This window comes from Amblyraja radiata, chromosome 34 (assembly GCF_010909765.2).
Source record: "Amblyraja radiata isolate CabotCenter1 chromosome 34, sAmbRad1.1.pri, whole genome shotgun sequence".
In the NCBI taxonomy this organism is placed as follows: domain Eukaryota; kingdom Metazoa; phylum Chordata; class Chondrichthyes; order Rajiformes; family Rajidae; genus Amblyraja; species Amblyraja radiata.
In genome coordinates, this window is record NC_045989.1 from 21,229,311 (window position 1) to 21,245,071 (window position 15,761).

At 46.1% G+C, this 15,761-nt stretch overlaps 1 protein-coding gene across 1 annotated transcript in view; it reads right to left on the reverse strand.

Moving 5' to 3' along the window:
• The window catches only part of wdr72 (WD repeat domain 72), a 132,131-nt gene extending 122,251 nt beyond the window's left edge, over window positions 1-9,880 (reverse strand). The window contains exons 1-4 of the mRNA XM_033050108.1: window positions 9,718-9,880; window positions 8,464-8,564; window positions 3,321-3,399; window positions 516-690 (exon numbers count right to left, since the gene is read on the reverse strand). Coding sequence (XP_032905999.1) covers window positions 516-690; window positions 3,321-3,399; window positions 8,464-8,564; window positions 9,718-9,870 — 508 coding nt within the window. The 5' untranslated portion in view covers window positions 9,871-9,880. The remainder of the gene's footprint in view (window positions 1-515; window positions 691-3,320; window positions 3,400-8,463; window positions 8,565-9,717) is intronic.
• Between the last annotated feature and the right edge of the window lie 5,881 nt (window positions 9,881-15,761).

Here is a 15,761-nt window from a genome sequence, read left to right on the forward strand (position 1 = left end):
TGAATGTGTGTGAATGATTGGTGGTGGTCGGAGGGTCCGTAGGCGCAGATTGGCAGCCACGCTTCCGTCAGTCTGCCCCAGGGCAGCTGTGGCTACAGAAGTAGCTTACCACCACCGAGTGTGACTGAGGAATGAATGAATAATGCGATGTAAAGCGCCTTGAGTATTAGAAAGGCGCTATATAAATCCCATCCATTATTATTATTATTACATCAGGGGCAACTCGCAGAGGCCAAAAGGGAAAAGATTTAATAGGATTCTGAGGGGTAACTTTTTCACACAAAGGGTGGTGGGTGTATGGAACGAGCTGCAGAAGAGGTATTTGAGGCAGGGACTATCCCAACATTTAAGAAACAGTTAGACAGGTACATGGATAGGACAGATTTGGAGGGATATGGTCCAAACACGGCCAGGTGGGACTAGTGTAGCTGGGACATGTTGGCCGGTGTGAGCAAGTTGGGCCAAAGGGCCTGTTTCCATGCTATATCACTCTATGACTCTATGTCTCCTGATACCTTGGATTCTCTGTGAGCGGACAATGCACATGGAGCTGATCCAGTCTGGGGTTGCAGAGGAAGCGAGAGCGTGGAGAAGCTCCAGGGTCCGTGCATCGATGACCAAGACATCCTGGTACTGACCACAGCACAGCAACCAGCCCTCTCCCGACATCCGAAAGGAACGGTAGTAATACTGGAGGATGACAATGCCAGAACAATCAGCAATAAACCGTGCCAAACTCACAAACATTAATGACATCACACAACTTATCATTTGCAATGTTACAATTTAAAAGGCACTTGGCAGGTACATGGATAGACACGGGTGTCAGGGGCTATGGGGAGAAGGCAGGAGACTGTGGTTAGGGGGGGGGGGGGGGGAGAGATATATCAGCCACGGTTGAATGGCGTAGTAGAACTGATGGGCCGAATGGTCTAATTCAGCTCCTATCACTATGAACATGAACCCATGATAGAAGAGGTCTAGTGGGATATGGGAGGGAGGTTGGTTTGTGTATTTGTGTGATGGTCTAGGCTACGTCCAACAACTCTCTGCAGTGCCTTGTGGTCTTCGATGGAGCTGTTCACAAACTGATGCATCCCGATATCTCGGGGGATAAAATGCTTTCTCCGCCGGTCCCGTCTCACCTCACCTCTGAAACTCACGATGTGTATGTTTGAACCGTGAGTTTTTGGAACTGACAAGTGCCGCAGGGCACTGCAGATCAAGTTACTGATGACTAAGTACCATTTAACTGTGCTGTCGTGGGCTCTTCCCATTACTCTGTAGATGACTGAGAGCAGATTAATGGGGCGGCAATTAATGGGCTGGATTTGCCCGGGACACTTCTGGGTAATCTTCCACTGTCTGCCTGACGTCAGGAGAGCAGTGGAGCAACTCAGCCGGTGGAGCTCGTCGGTGGCTCTGTAACCAGGAACCATGACCCTGGTGGCTTCTGCCGAGCACAGTCCTTCCGCGATGAATTTAATGAGCCTCTCTGAAAGTGGGGACCTGCAGAAGATGGATGATCCACTCGGGAAGTCCGGCTGAACGTGGGGAGCAACCTTTGGTTCTCGCTGCCACTTTTGGGCCGACACCATGGAAAACCCCACCTCCCATTGTCTACTTGTCAGCTATGAAATGTGGCAGTAGTGAAGATCTTTGACCCGATCTGTTCACTGTGGAATTGTTCAGCTCCCCCTGGACTGTGCTGCGTTGCAGTAGCATTTTTAATATTTGTTTTCAACTTAGATACAGCCCGGAAACAGGCTCTTCAGCCCGCTACGTCCGCACCGACCAGCGATCCCTGCACACTTGCACTATCCTACACACACTAGGGACAATTTACATTTTTACCAGGCCAATTAACCTACCAACCTGTACGTCTTTGGAGCGTGGGAGGAAACCGACGATCTCGGGGAAAACCCACGCAGGTGACGGGGAGAACATACAAACTCCATACGGACAGCACCCGTGGTTGGGTCTCCGGCGCTGCAAGTGCTGTAATGCCCCTGTCCCACTTAGGAAACCTGAACGGAAACCTCTGGAGACTTTGCGCCCCACCCAAGGTTTCTGTGCGGTTCCCGGAGGTTTTTGTCAGTCTCCCTACCTGCTTCCACTACCTGCAACCTCCGGCAACCACCTGCAACCTCCGGGAACCGCACGGAAACCTTGGGTGGGGCGCAAAGTCTTCAGAGGTTTCAGTTCAGGTTTCCTAAGTGGGACAGGGGCATAAGGCAGCAACTCTACTACTTCCGATACAGCACGGAAACAGGCCCTTCGACCTGAGTCGGCACCGACCAGCGATCCCCGCACTCTGACACTATCCTACACACACTAGGGACAATTTACATTGATACCAAGCCAATTAACTAACAAACCTTTACGTCTTTGGAGTGTGGGAGGAAGCCGAAGATCTCGGAGACAACCCACGCGGGTCATGGGGAGAACATAAATCTCTGTACATACAAGCATCCATAGTCAGGATCAAACCCAGGTCTCTGGCGCTGTAAGGTAGTAGCCCTACCACTGTGCCACCGTGCCGCCCAAAGCTAAATATTGGTTGTGTGCAATGTTATAAATGTTAGATTTAGGTGTATTATTATCACGTGTACCAAGGTACAGTTAAAAGCTTTGCTTTGCATGCCGTTCAATCAGATTAGATAATATTATACATAAATGCAACCAACCCAAAGTACAATAGGTGAAGCAAAGGGGAAGATACAAAGTACAGAACATTGTCCTCAGCATTGTTGTGCATCTAATCAGTTCCAGAGACAAAGTCCAATGTCCGCAACGGGGTAGAGGTGGATCGGGCAGTACCCTAGCTTATGGAAGGACGGTTCGGAAGCCTGATAAGAGAGGGGAAGAAGCTGTTCCTCAGTCTGTGTTGCGCGCACTTTCACGCTTACACCCTACAGGAGCGGAGAGAAGAAGCAATGACCAGCGAGGGACAAGTCTATGATTACGTTCAATGATTCAATGAAATTATGTTGGCAGCTTTTCCAAGGCAGTGTGAAACATAGAGAGTCGGTGATGAGGAGTCTGGTGTGTGATGGACTGGGCTACATCTACACCCCTCTGCAATTTCTTGCGGTCTTGGGCAAAGCTGTTCCCATATGATGCAACCCCACCTTTCTGTGGTGCATTTGTAGAAGCAATAAATCATTGGTTTCTGGAGTTATGTAAAATCTTTGGCTCCATTGATGCTGCCTCACCCGCTGAGTTTCTCCAGCCCGTTTCTGCGTTGTATCTCTAAACTGAACTAAACATGTGTAAGTGGATTAGATGCAGAAGTGTCACACAAACGCCAGGGTACTTACATAGATTGCTGTGTGAGTGAAGGGCAGTTTTGTCTGTTCAATGCATTGGCCACTGGTGACATTCCATAGGCACATCTCCCTGAAAAGTCAACCTCTAGGTTATTTTTCACAGTGTATCTAATCAATTGACCAAAACGACTTCACAGTAACAAGGTTTCCTTTAATGCCCCTAGTTAAAAGTGGTCGGACAATTTTTGTTGTTGTTGTCTTTGTAAATTACTGCACAAGGCAGTGTTGTGGCCATTATTTAAAGGTGAGACGTATCTGCTCCTTGCTGTCGGAGTATCCCACAGCTCAGCTTAAAGCCAAGATTCAAGATTCAAGAGAGTTTATTGTCATGTGTCCCAGATAAGACAATGAAATTCTTGCTTTGCTTCAGCACAATAGAACATAGTAGGCATGAATACAGAACAGATCAGTGTGTCCATATACCATTATATAAATATATACACACATGAATAAATAAAAAAATAAAGTGCAAATAAACAGATAATGGTCTATTAATGTCCTGAGTTTTGTTTCAGTTGAGTTTAATAGCCTGTTTAAGAAGGAACTGCAGATGCTGGAAAATCGAAGGTACACAAAAATGCTGGAGAAACTCAGCGGGTGCAGCAGCATCTATGGAGCGAAGGAAATAGGGCCAAAACCCTTCTTCAGTTTAATAGCCTGATGGCTGTGGGGAAGTAACTATTCCTGAACCTGGACGTTGCAGTCTTCAGGCTCCTGTACCTTCTACCTCTGGAACTCCCTGCCACAGAGGGTAGTCGAGGCCAGTTCATTGGCTATATTTAAGAGGGAGTTAGATGTGGCCCTCGTGGCTAAGGGGATCAGAGGGTATGGAGAGAAGGCAGGTACGGGATACTGAGTTGGATGATCAGCCATGATCATATTGAATGGCGGTGCAGGCTCGAGTGGGCCGAATGGCCTACTCCTGCACCTAATTTCTATGTTTCTATGTTACCTGAAGGTAGCAGGGAGATGAGTGTGTGGCCAGGATGGTGTGGGTCCTTGATGATGTTGCCAGCCTTTTTGAGGCAGCGACTGTGATAGATCCCCTCGACGGAAGGGAGGTCAGAGCCGATGATGGACTGGGCAGTGCTTACTATTTTTTGTAGTCTTTTCCGCTCCTGGGCGCTCAAGTTGCCGAACCACGGCGCGATGCAACCGGTCAGCATGCTCTCAGCTTGAACACACAGCTTGAAACCCAGTAACTAACACACATGCCGTCTGTAGCAAATTGCAGGCGGACCAGCAATATGGGTTGTCAATGTGGATTGTTCATCATTTGTGTGAGTCACATCCAATTAACAAATGCTGCCTTTCACCCAAATTAAACCTGATATTCTTGAAAGCGCCGCCATGCATCCTGGAGACTTCCAGCTTTATTTATCTCCCCGCTGTCTCATTGCTAGGCTGAGGTTTCTTTCCATCCCCTTCTTTAAAAACACACTGCCACCCCCTGGAAATGCAATGAATAGGAGGCGCTCCAATCCAGAGCAGAAAAAAATCAAAGTGATGGAGGATTTGTTTAAGAAGGAACTGTGCAGATGCTGGAAAATCGAAGGTAGACAAAAGTGCTGGAGAAACTCAGCGGGTGCAGCAGCATCTATGGAGCGAAGGAAATAGGCAACGTTTCCTATTTCCTTCGCTCCATCGATGCTGCTGGGGTGGGAGATTGCAACCTGCACGTGGTCCGCCCTGTTTCGACGAATGCAATCAACTCGACGTGCACAAACGGAAGATCAAATAGAACAAGTTGTCCAACAACTTTAGGCTGTGCACGCCACACGAAAGAAGAAGAAGAAGATAGATGATGCTGCACCCGCTGAGTTTATACAGCAGGTGTTCAAAAGGGTCTGAAGAAGGGTTTCGGCCCGAAACGTCGCCTATTTCCTTCGCTCCATAGATGCTGCTGCACCCGCTGAGTTTCCCCAGCAATTTTGTGTACCTCCGAGTTTATACAGCACTTTTGTCCACCAAAGTGATGGAGGAATTCAGATAGTCAGGGGGTGGGGTGGGGGGGGGAGAGAGGGACAGAGGGAGAGAGGGAGAGAGGGAGAGAGGGAGAGAGAGGGACAGAGGGGGAGAGGGAGAGAGAGGGACAGAGGGGGAGAGGGAGAGAGGGAGAGTGGGAGAGTGGGAGAGAGGGAGAGTGGGAGAGTGTGAGAGAGGGAGAGAGGGAGAGTGGGAGAGAGGGGGAGAGGGGGCGCGGGGGCGAGAGGGAGAGAGGGAGAGAGGGGGAGAGGGAGAGAGGGAGAGAGGGAGAGAGGGAGAGAGGGAGAGAGGGAGAGAGGGAGAGAGGGAGAGAGAGAGATGAGAAAGATATACAAGGAACTGATGCTGGAATCGTGCATAGATGAGGGAGAGTATTAAATTGCCACATGCACTGACAACAGAACAATGAAATTCTTACTTGCAGCAGCATTTCAGGTCTGCAAATGCAATAAGGACAATATTAGTGCAAAGAATCCCGTCACCCTTAGTGCAGCCTGATGGTCGTTGGGGCGAAGCTATTCTTGAACCTGGGGGTCATGGTTACCTTCTCCCAACTACCTCTGGGAGGAAGGTACAGGAGCCTGAAGACTGTGACCTCCAGGTTCAAGAACAGCTTCTTCCCCACAACCATCAGGCTCCTGAACACTGCACAACACTATCTGCAATCCTACACCAGACTTCAGTTTTGCACAACTATAGTCTGGATTCTAAGTATCACTGATTATTAATTTATTGTATTATAGTATATTTATTGTGTGTTATTACTTGCACAGGCCTGTCAACCTGCGGTAAAGAAGAGTTGCATTATTCCATTGCTGACACTCAAATACTCTTTCACTCTTGATATTTACAAGTTCAGACGTTTTACGAGTAGAATTAGGCCATTCAGCCCATTGATTCTACTCCGCCATTCAACCATGGCTGATCTCTGCCTCCTAATCCCATTTTCCTGCCTTCTCCCCATAACCCTGGACACCCATTCTAATCAAGAAGACCATGGTACCATTCTCCCATGGTATATATTATTTCTTCCTCTCAATGTTGTTTGCTCTGCCTATTGCACTTGAGTTTGACTTCATTTTGTTTATGTATTCGTGAACATGAATTTATCTATAATATGATTGGATAGTGTGCAACAGAAAGCTTTTCACTGTACCTCGGTACATGTTAATCTATACAATAATAAACCTACACCTAAACCTAAACCTTGAACCCAATCCTGACCAGCCACCCTCTTCCTGATGAAATTGACCTGAAATACCATCTCTGTTTCTCCCTCCTATTTGCTGCCTGTCCAGCTGAGCATCTCCAGCATTTTATTGCAGATCCCCAACATCTGCGGCATTTTTCTTTTTACCATTTTCCACCTTGTACTACCCTCTGTAAAGGACACCAAATAGAAATGACTTGTTATTAAGATTGAACCCAGTGCGTGGAGTCTTCTGCTGATGTGACATGATATTGTGGTGCCATAAAAATCCACTTGCTTAATGAAGCGTATACTTTAATTAAAGAATGTCGTGTGGACATCAGGAAGAGCAGGATCTTTGAAACATGCTCATTTGCTGTTCACATTCCTACAAATGATTGAGGCTTATATTCTTCCTCCATGTGTAGCTGACAATTGTAAATAAATTGGTAAAAACGTTCCAAACTGAACTAACTCAAGGAGTAACTGCTTTGCTGGCTTTACCTTGCACTAAACGTTATTTCCTTATCATGTATCTATACACTGTAATGGCTCATTTGTAACCAGGCATTGTCTTTCTGCTGACTGGATAGCATGCAACAAAAGCTTTTCACTGTACCTCGGTACACATGACAATAAACTACACTGAACTGAACTGAGCTGACTTCATTTGTTAGTCTATTTAGTTTTACCTTAGAGCATACAGCGTGGAAACAGGCCCTTCGGCCCACTGAGTCCGAGTCGACCTTCGATCACCCGTATACTAGTTCTATCCTACACACTAGGGACAGTTTTACTCAGCCAATTAATCTACAAACCTGCCTTCCATCACAGTGGGTTCACTGTGATGGATGTTTGTGTGAACTTAATTGTGTGTATGTCTGTAGGACATTGTTTTTGTTTGTATGGCTGTGGAAACAAAATTTCGTTTGAGTCTCACGGGCTCAAATGACAATAAATAAATTTGTATTTGTATTTGTATTTTGTATTGTCTTTGAGGTGTGGGAAGAAACTAGAGCACCCGGAGAAAACCCACACGGTCACAGGGAGAACATACAAACAGACAGCCCCCATAGTCTGTATCAAACCCGTGTCTCTGGCGCTGTAAGGCAGCAACTCTAACGCACCAATGTGTTGCCTGACATGTTTGAACATTGAAATAAGGTCACCCTCACACTCCGTCACTCAAATGGAAAAAGTCCCAAGAGAAGGCCATGGTGGCGCAGCAGTAGAGTTACTGCCTTACTGCGCTTGCAACGCCGGAGACCCAGGTTCGATCCCGACTACGGGTGCTGTCTGTACGGAGTTTGTACGTTCTACCTGTGACCGCGCGGGTTTTTTTCCCAGATCTTCGGTTTCCTCCCGCACTCCAAATACGTACAGGTATGAAGGTTAATTGGCTTGGTGTATGTGTAAGTTGTCCCTAGTGTGTGTAGGATAGTGTTAGTGTGCGGCGATCGCTGGTCGGTGGGCCGAAGGGCCTGATCTGCTCTGTATCTCTAAACTAAACAAATAAAACTAAAGTAAAGGGACTTGGAAAAAGTCCGAAGGGCAGTGTGTAACCGGTATAGCCACTGCCTCACAGAACCAGAGACCCGGGTTCACTCCTGTCCTTAGGTGTTGTCTGTGTGGAGTTTGCACAACTGGGTGGGTTCCCTCCAGGTGCCCCGGATTCCTCCCACATCCCAAAGACATGCCGGTTTGTAGGTTAGCTGGCCTCTGGAATTCACCCCTGGCGTGTGGAGAGTGGATGAGAAAGAGGGATAGCACAGAACTACAATGAATGGGAGATCGGTGGTCGGCGTGGACTCGGTGGTCGACGTGGCCGGTGTCCATGCTGTATCTTAAAACTAAACCTAAAAGGCGAGCATGGGGAAACCGACCTCTTTTGGACTCATCTGGTGCAAGGCAAGAACGTTACAGGAATGATCAACCAATCTATCTAGTCGGAAGACTCACCCATTTTCTGCCGCGCTGACAATGTATGGCTGCTTCTCACTCGCTTTGCCAAGCGAAGTGATGGAAGTCGTGTGGCCAAACAACAGGACACGAGGCTGAATCTGAGGAAACAAATCACTGCACTCATACATGCATGGGCAACAAAGTTGACCGGTCTACTTTGTCTTCCAATGACCCTCACCGCAGTGTTATGGCCACAGCAGTCCCGACACCACACAATATTATTGTGAAAGCCAAAAAAAGAGTTAGATTGTTTTGAAAGAAAATAAGATCTCACATGACAACTGCAAGATTGTCATCATAGCAAAGAATTAAAAAAGCCATGTGTAAGAAAGAACTGTAGATGCTGGTTTAGATCGAAGGTAGACACAAAATGCTGGAGTAACTCAGCGGGCCAGGCAGCATCTCTGGAGGGAAGGACTTCAGTCTGAAGAAGGGTCTCGACCCAGAAACATCACCCATTTCTTCTCTCCAGAGATGCTGCCTGTCCCGCTGCGTTACTTAAAAAAGCCAAGCGTATGACAGGATGACGTGAAATTATATTGCTCAAAATGATATCTATTCATGACAATTCTTGATAATTCATTTATAATATTACAATTCAATTCACCCATCTTATTTAATCACTTCAAAGAACTAGAAGACAAAGACAAAGGACATTTATTGTCACATACACCATTTCTGTAGTGAAATTTGAGTTGCCCTTTGCCAAGAAGCTTTAGAATGAAGATTTTTATTTTCCTTTTGTAACATGGCTCTGTCAACACAGTACACCTACTAATATTAGGCATAGATAATGGAACTGTACACAGTGACAGGCCCTTCGGCCCACAATGTACTCGCACACAAGACGCCAAGTTAAACTAATCTTATCTACTTGGCCAAGATCCATAACACCTCCATTCTCCGTATCTCCTGATTTTTTTGATCAGCCGAGAAGGTTGTTAGCTGCAAACTCCCCCCCCCCCCCCCCCCCCCCCCCCACCATTGACGAACTGTACACTGCAAGGGCCAGGAAGCGAGCGGGCAAGATCATCTCTGACCCCTCTCACTCTGGCCACAAACTCTTTGAATCACTTCCCTCTGGAAGGCGACTCCGGACAGTCAAAGCCGCCACAGCCAGACATCAGCCGGCCTGTTCTTGTGCTGTTCTTTGTTCTACGTGAAATCAGACATTTTCAATAACTTGTACATTCGCAACACAGAAGCAATGAGATAATCATTTCCAGAGACGTTTTCACGCAAAGTACTAACCTTGAAATCAGGCGACAGATTCCAGAGGCATATCTGACCTTCCCGACTTCCTGTCACGATGGTCCGCTGGTCATCAGTCAGCATTAGGGCACAGATGGAATGAGATGGTGCTTTCCTGCCCCACACTGCAATGGACTGCACAATGCTTTTCATGGTCACTATACACCTGGACATCAGAGAAATAGAGTCTCAGACACATACAGCAGAGAAACAGGCCCATCGGCCCAACCCGTCCATGCCAAAAAAAAAACCCCCATCTAAGCTAGGCCCATTTGCCCATGTATGTCCCACATTCCTCTAAATCGTGCCTATTCATGTACCTGGTCACATTTTCTTTTAAATGTTACTATTGACCTTTTTTTCACCCAGTTTTATTCCACCAGGGAGGTCTTACCTTCCACGACCTGCAACCTCCGGCAACCACCTTCAACTTGCATCCAGAGGTTTCCGTTCAGGTTTCCTAAGTTGGGACAGGGGCTTTACAGCGCCAGAGACCCGGATTCAATCCTGACTATGGGTGATGTCTGTATACAGTTTGTGCGTTCTCCCTGTGACCTGTGTGAGGTTTCTCCGGGATCTTTGGTTTCCTCCAACACTCCAAAGTCTTGCGGGCTCCTAGGTTAATTGGCTTGGTATAGTTGTAAATTGTCCCGGGTGTGTGTAGGATAGCATTCGTGTGCAGGCGCAGACTCGGTGGGCCAAAGGGCCTGTTTCCGTGCTGTATCTCTAAACTAAACTAAACTAAACACAAGGTAACCATAAAATTGCAAAAATTGAAGTCCATATGTAATCAAAGACACAGTCCAACGTTGATCCTAGTCGCTGAGGTTAGTGTTGTGCAGAGTTCAAGAGTTTGATAGTTGCTGGGCAGAAGCTGCTCTTGAACCTGGAGGTCACGGTTTTCAGGCTCCTGGGTTCTCCCGTTCTTACCTGTCAATCGATGATGTTGTCATAGTGAACAACTGGTTAGGGCCGTTTGAGATTTTATGAATTCACCTAAAATTGCGTTATCACCTAAATGTGATTTCATCTGCCTGTGAAATGCTGATCAGCAGACAGGGACCTTGTTAAAGGCTTGTTAACCTCATGGATACCGGGAATGTGCTGACAGAACCATTTCATTGCAGGTGCTTGCTCCTCTATTCTGACAGCTTTTGAACCAATATTCAACCTCCGCCAGACCTACCTGTAACTGGACAATTCTACCTGAAATCCCTTGTCAAACGTGCAGGGTGAGGTGGGGCGGCATGGTGGAGCAGCGGTAGAGTTGCTGCCTTGCAGCGCCAGAGATCCTGTCTACGGGTAATGTCTGCACGTAGTTTGCACGATCTCCCCGTGACCGCGTGGGTTGTCTCCGGGATCTCCGCTATCCTCCCACATCACAAAGACGTACAGGTTGTTGATTAATTGGCTTCTGTATAATTGTAAATTGTCCCTAATGTGTAGGAAAGTGCTAGTGCACGGGGTAACGGCTAGTTGGCATGGACTCTGTGGGCCAAAGTTACCTGTTTCCACACTGTATCTCAAAAGCCTAATGTAAAGACTAAATGTTCATAGGTTCTAGGAGCGGAATAAGGTCATTCGGCCCATCAAGTCTACGCCATTCAATCATGGCTGATCTATCTTTCCCTCCTAACCCCATTCTCCGGCCTTTGCCCCATAACCTGTGACACACTTAAGGGCCTGTCCCACGAACATGCGACTCCATGCGGTAAGCGCGACCCAACGTGGTCGCTTGAGCCGTACGGCCTCGCGGGGCCGGTCCCACCTCGATCGCCGGAGCCGTATGGAGTTGTGTGGAGCTGGTCCCGACATCGCGCGGGGCTCCGAAAAACTGACCGCGTTCAAAAATTCTGCGCGGCAACGGCCTGCCAGCCCGCAGCCGCCTCGACGCCGTACGTCACGCGCGAACTTCCCGCGGACTTCGCTCGAACTTCATGTCACTCACTCGACCTCCGCGCAGCCCCCGCTTCTGGTTTGGTCGCGCTTGCCGCATGCAGTCGCATGCTGGTGGGACAGGCCCTTCAGGTTGCATGCTCGTGGAACAGGCCCTTTACTAATCAAAACTCTATCAATCTACACCTTAAAAGTCCATTGACTGCCTATACAGCCGACTAAGGCAATGAATTCCACAGATTTACCACCCTCTGACTATAGACATTCCTTCTCATTTCCTTCCTGAAGGTACGTCCTTTTATTTTGAGAATAAATGTTTACTGGGAGGAATGCAAAGTTGCAAAATTCCATTGCTCACAAATTTCACGACACTGCATGGTCAATACATTGAAAAATGATTTCCTCTGCTCACGATACCTTCACTGAGTGGGTCCAAGGTGTAGGCTGTTTTCTGATTTGAATGGCTAGCATGCAAACAAAGGCTTCTCTCTCAACCCTGGTACACAAAACAATCGCAAACCTAAACTTGAATTTAAACCAGGAAAAATATCATGAACTTTGCACACAGAACACTCAGCCCTGGGTCACTCAACGTGATCAAGAGTCAAGAATGTTTAATTGTCATGCTTGCCGCCAAGTGAACAATTACAATTTTTCGCGTTTTCTTAGAAAATATGGTCGGTTTTCCTAAAGATTCTTCATGCTATGTGTTTGAATTTACAGGCCAAGATATTTTCCATCACCACAACAGCAAAATTAATCGAGCGTTACTTAAACTATTATGCACTTTAGAAAATGTACCTTCGATATTTAATGAAAGGCAGCAGCACTTGTCCACTGCGTGAATAGCACAGACAAGTCACACCTGACCCCAGGGAGTTGCAGCTTTGTGTGAAATATTGTCCGTGTTACTGGAGGACAAAACTGCATTCACAGCATTAAAAGCACATCTGTGACAAACTGCACGGGAGCACCCGCACTGTAAATTACTCTCCTGATCACACAAATAGTTATTGCCTTGAACAATATAGTGTACAAAGGTACTAAGTTGCGAGGCGATAAATGTTGCAAGCCGTGCACTTCAGCGTAATCACTCATTGAGATTCAACTGTGTAGGAAGGAACGGCAGATGCTGGTTTAGCTTAGCTTAGTTTAGATACAGCGTGGAAACAGGTCCCTTCAGTCCACCGAGTCCGCATCGACCAGCGATCGCTGCACGTTGACACCAGAACAATTTACATGTATACCAGGCCAATTAACCTACAAACCTGTACGTCTTTGGAATGTGGGAGGAAACCGAAGATCTTTGGGAAAACCCAAACAGGTCACGGGGAGAACGTATGAACTCTGTACAGACAGCAGCCGTAGACAGGATCGAACTCAGGTTTCTTACGCTATAAGACAGCAACTCTACCATTGCACCACCTAGCCACCTTTGTTTACACTGAAGGTTGACACAAATTGCTGGAGTAACTCAACGGGACAGGCAGCATCTCCGGAGAGAAGGAATGGGTGACTTTTCGGGTTGAGACCCTTTTTCAGACTGAGTCTCTAATATCTAAACTCATATTCCACATAATGTCATTTTACACTTCAAAATCTGCACACTTTCTGGCCAAACCTCCATTCAGGTTTGCTCTTCAGTTCAGCTATGTTTGAAGGTTAGTCATTAGTTATAAAAAATAAACTAACAAGAAATAAAGTGCCCATTACTGAAGAGCTGATAGATTATTTTGATAAGGTAAGGAGTTTTGATATTTTTTGTACTCCCATTAAAAAAAAATCTTGCTGCTTGAACAGTGCTGAAACAGAAAGTCATAGCTAACGTTATAAATCATTGGAGCCTGCCCATTCCATTAGTCTTTGTGTGTTAAAACTCAACACCCAAAGCCAAGCCAGCTATTGTATTTGAGGCTCTTTCCCCCGCACGCATGCTGTTTTAATCTGCACTTCATAAAATTTGAACAAGAATTATTTTGAAGAAAGATAGGCCTTTTCTTTAGCCAACATGTGATGCGGAAGTTGCTCATTCCCTTTGCAAGATACTGTTTCGTCCAACAAGTTGAAAGTTTTTGGACTCAGAAAAGTTCAATTTATCCAGGATTTCTAATCAGACAAGTTCAAGGTTATTATTTCTGTCAAATGGGGTGGGAGATTGCAACGTTCACCCTGTTTCGACTAATGCAATCAACCCGACGATCACCAACAGAAGATCAAATAGAACAAGTTGACCTACAACTTTAGGGTGTGCACGCCATACACAAGAAGATTTATGTCAAATGATAAATTAATATGCAATTCTGTGGGTCAATTAGAGTCATAAAATTATATAGCACAAGAGCAAACCCCTCAGCTCACTAAATCCGTCCAAATCTTTACAGATCAATAGTCCCATTTGCCTGTATTAGGATCACATCCCCGTTGAAAATCCTGTTGAAATGCTTTAGATTGTAGTTTTAGAGATACGGCGTGGATACAGGCCCTTCTAAGGCTGAAGCAGCATTCGGTTTTTATGCTCCACACCTGTGGAACAAGCTCCCTGAATACCTGAGGTGTGCACAAACTGTAAGCGCATTTAAATCAGGCCTAAAAACACTGTTGTTTAGTATAGCTTTTCCATAACCCGACATGCAGGTAATCTTAACCGTCTAATTTTAACCCTTTTATGTGCTTTTTAAAATCGTTTTATTGTTTCATTGACGTTGTTTTATTATTCATACATTTGTCGTATTGCTTATTTTGCAATTTTTAATTATTGACTATTTTATTTTTTCTTTCCTGTAAAGCACCTTGAATTGCTGTTTGCACGAATGGTGCTATACAAATAAATTTGCCTTGCCTTGCCTTGCCTTGCCTTCAGCCCACCGAGTCCACACCGACCAACGATCACATGTACACTAGTTCAACTGGGGAAAGTGGGACCCTACTGGTTTCTATTGGGACAATTTACCGAAGCCAATTAACCTACAAACCTGCACGTCTTTGGAGTGTGGGTGGAAACCGGAGCACCCGGAGAAAGCCCACGTGTTCACGGGGAGAACGTACAAACTCCGCACGGATAGCACCCGTAGTCGGGATTGAACCCAGGTGAGGCAGCAACTCTATTTGTGCGCCACCGTGCCACCCTTATAGCGGTGGTGGCGAAAATGGTGTAAGTAGTGCAAAATAATCGTAAGATGCAGTAATGTGCCTGTGATCATTTGAAAGGTCACGCTACAAAATGGATCGCTGAAGAGATTTAGTGCTCAGCTTAAGTCGTAACCAACCAACATTTATTTCTTGCAACCCGGAGAAGTCATGATCACAATGAACACAGCTAGCAGCTTATTACGTTACAACAGCTAATAAAGTTGAATGCTTGGTAACCAAACTTCAGTATCATGCTTTTGGCTTAGGGTGTGACACTGAGCTTTACACAGTGAAATGTGTTCTTTTTTCCCCTGAGTTTTACTTGAACGATGAGGATATTCACTTAAAACGTTAATAATAATTGATATTTTGCAAAAGGCATATCTCTGTGTAATCTAAATCAAACATTTACTGTAAAATAGCCACAAAACGCTGGAGTAACTCAACGGGTCAGGCAGCATCTCTGAAGAATAGGAATACGTGACGTTTCGAGTCGAGACCCTTCTTCAGTCTCTGAGTCAGAGGAAGGGTCTCGACCCGTAGTGTCACCTATTCCTTTTCTCCAGAGATGCTGCCTGACTCGCTGAGTTACTCCAGTTTTCTGTGTCTGTTCTCAGTTTAAACCAGCATCTGCAGTTCCTCTCCACACATATCAGGTCGGCATCTTGGTTGGCAACTTGGGCCAAAGGCAGTGATACCGTCCATTATAATTCAGACTTCACAGGGCTTCAGATTTCTCTGCTGCACTAATCACCAGTGATTACAATGTCATATTAATAATAGCACATTGATATTGGCCGAAACATGATAGAGCCTGCCTTGTATTCCCACAATGACGTTTGCAAAAATAATTTGACAATAGACAATATGTGCAAGAGTAGGCCATTCGGCCCCTCGAGCCAGCACCGCCATTCAGTGTGATCGTGGCTGATCATCCCCAATCAGTACCCCGTTCCTGCCTTCTAATTTTGCAGTTAATATTATTTCTAATACCCTTGGAGTAATAGTAGGCAGGCCCT